Source organism: Neophocaena asiaeorientalis, unplaced genomic scaffold (assembly GCF_003031525.2).
Source record: "Neophocaena asiaeorientalis asiaeorientalis breed wild unplaced genomic scaffold, Neophocaena_asiaeorientalis_V1.1 C48728875, whole genome shotgun sequence".
Taxonomy (NCBI): Eukaryota; Metazoa; Chordata; class Mammalia; order Artiodactyla; family Phocoenidae; genus Neophocaena; species Neophocaena asiaeorientalis.
In genome coordinates this window covers 1-2,155 of record NW_020184891.1, presented here as the reverse complement: position 1 = coordinate 2,155, position 2,155 = coordinate 1, and the positions used below count along the sequence as shown (strand labels likewise).

At 49.9% G+C, this 2,155-nt stretch overlaps 1 protein-coding gene across 1 annotated transcript; it reads left to right on the top strand.

Moving 5' to 3' along the window:
- Nucleotides 1–101: 101 nt before the first annotated feature.
- On the top strand, nt 102–2,149 carry LOC112392056 (phosphomannomutase 2-like). Its single transcript, XM_024733591.1, has 3 exons — nt 102–261; nt 373–448; nt 1,739–2,149. Exons 1-3 carry the CDS (start codon nt 121–123, stop codon nt 1,900–1,902), a joined length of 381 nt encoding a protein of 126 aa, XP_024589359.1. The 5' UTR covers nt 102–120; the 3' UTR covers nt 1,903–2,149.
- The last annotated feature ends 6 nt before the right edge of the window (nt 2,150–2,155 follow it).

Below are 2,155 nucleotides of genomic sequence, written 5' to 3'. Positions count from 1 at the left end.
GATCGAACCCATGCCCCCTGCAGTGGAAGTGCGGAGTCTTAGCCACTGGACCTCCAGGGACGTCCCTGGAATTGGCCCGCTTTTTAGCCTGTCTGTCCATCTGTTGTGTTGCTCAAATAAATGATGTATCTCTGGGACCTCCGTCCCCTTTTCCTCCCCAGGGGTACTTTCATCGAATTCCGAAATGGGATGTTGAATGTGTCCCCCGTTGGAAGAAGCTGCAGCCAGGAAGAACGCATTGAGTTCTACGAACTGGATCAAGTGAGTCTTTATGAAATAGCCGGGGTGTATGGACGTGTGGTGTGCATCTCTGCGGCCAAGAAAGTGTGCTTCTAATGCCGTGGACTATCGGTATCTTTTTGTTTTCCTCAGAAAGAAAGTATAAGACAGAAATTCGTGGAGGATCTGCGGAGAGAGTTTGCAGGGAAAGGCCTCACGTTTTCCATAGGTATCATGCATTCAAGCGGGCTTCAGGCTCTGTCTGGGAGCTGTTTGCTGGGAGGTGGTTGTGGGCCGGTGTGCTCTTGAACTTGGACGGTGACGAGTTTGCAGCTGGGCCGTCCGTGGCAGGAAACTGCCCTCCTGCCTGATCAGCGCTAGCCGAGACTCAGGTTAGGAGATGATTTCCACGCTGCTGGGTTTGGTTCTAAATCCTCGCCCAGCAGGATTTTTCCTGCCTGCACTTCTCCTAGTCAAAAATAAGATTGCTTAATGAAGAGTGAGAACTTATCCCCACACCTTTGGGCAGAAGACAGCTAGCTCATGGGTGACTGTAGGAGAGAGGTGGGACAGGGCCTCTTAGATCAAGTAGACTGAATGTGTTCTGGAATCCTGTGATGTTCGAATGGCAAGGAACCTTCGAAGTCACTTGGGCTGGTTTTACAAATCAAGAAGCCGAGGCCCAGAAAGGGGAAGGCACTTGTCCAGGTTCACGAAATTTCTGTTCATAGTGACAGGCCAGCATACGGCCATTTCCAGTGTCTGATGCAGAGCTCTTCCTGCACCGCTGATGTCTCTGCTTCGCTTTTTGGTGGAATATGCCTGTCAAATGCTTTAAACAGACCGATTTCTGCTGTCCGTGCTGACAAGCCATACTTACAGCCCTCTCCTTTCACCGGCTCAAATAAGCGTATGCTTGCCAGAAAACTGGAATTGCAGAGGGCCTCTGTGTAAAAGATGAATGGGTGGCTTGTTAAGTATCCTTGAACTGTGAGATGAACATCTTCCCTGACACAGCTCTGAAAGGGTTTTTGTTGCCCAAGAAAGCTGCCTGGCAATCCCCGTCCGTGGGATTTTCATTTTCCTGCACGACGAGCTGGATGCATCCCGCTCCCAGGCCTCTCCGCCGAGCGCACAGTGCAGCTCCAGGGGAGCACGGCTGAAGAAAGCTGTTCGCAGCTCTTTCACCGGCCTGCTTTGGGCTTCGTTTAAGCGCGCTCTGCAGACCGCTCGGGTGCAAAGCCATTGTGGGTCTCACTCTGAATCAGCACTCTGTGTCTCTTCTTTAGACTTTAGATTTTTAGGTTTTAGGTGAAATCACGATGGAGAAAAAAAAAGTCATGCAAGAATTGATTTCTAGAACCTACCCGTAAAGTATTGTAATTAGCAAACTGAGGTAATAAAAATCAACCTTGGCTCTCCAGTTGCCGACAAGATCAAAGGGCACATTTTCTTTCAATGACATATCATTAGCCTCCTTTTCACCTTTAGCTTGTGTGTCTCCCTCCCCGCTCGGCAGGAGGTCAGATCAGCTTTGATGTCTTCCCTGATGGATGGGACAAGAGGTATTGCCTGGGACACGTGGAAAAGGATGGCTATGAGACCATTTATTTCTTTGGTGACAAAACCATGCCAGTAAGTATGGAAGTGTTTTTGCAGTTTCATTGTTCAATTTGGGATTGAAGAGGGGGAAAGTGGACAGATGGGCTTTTCTGCCCCCAGCCACACTTCACCTGGCAGCCCAGCTCAAACTGAGTAATGGCTTCTGTCCTATGAGAGGGGGGTGATGGAGCTCCCTCTTCTCTGCGCTCAGACACCCGACACCTCTGAAGGCAAGGATGGAGCCTTTCAGTTTGGCTTTGAGTTAAGTGTCACCCACCTCGAGCACCTTCCGGAATGAGACCCAGTGCTGTCATCAGATCCTCTTTGTGTTTCA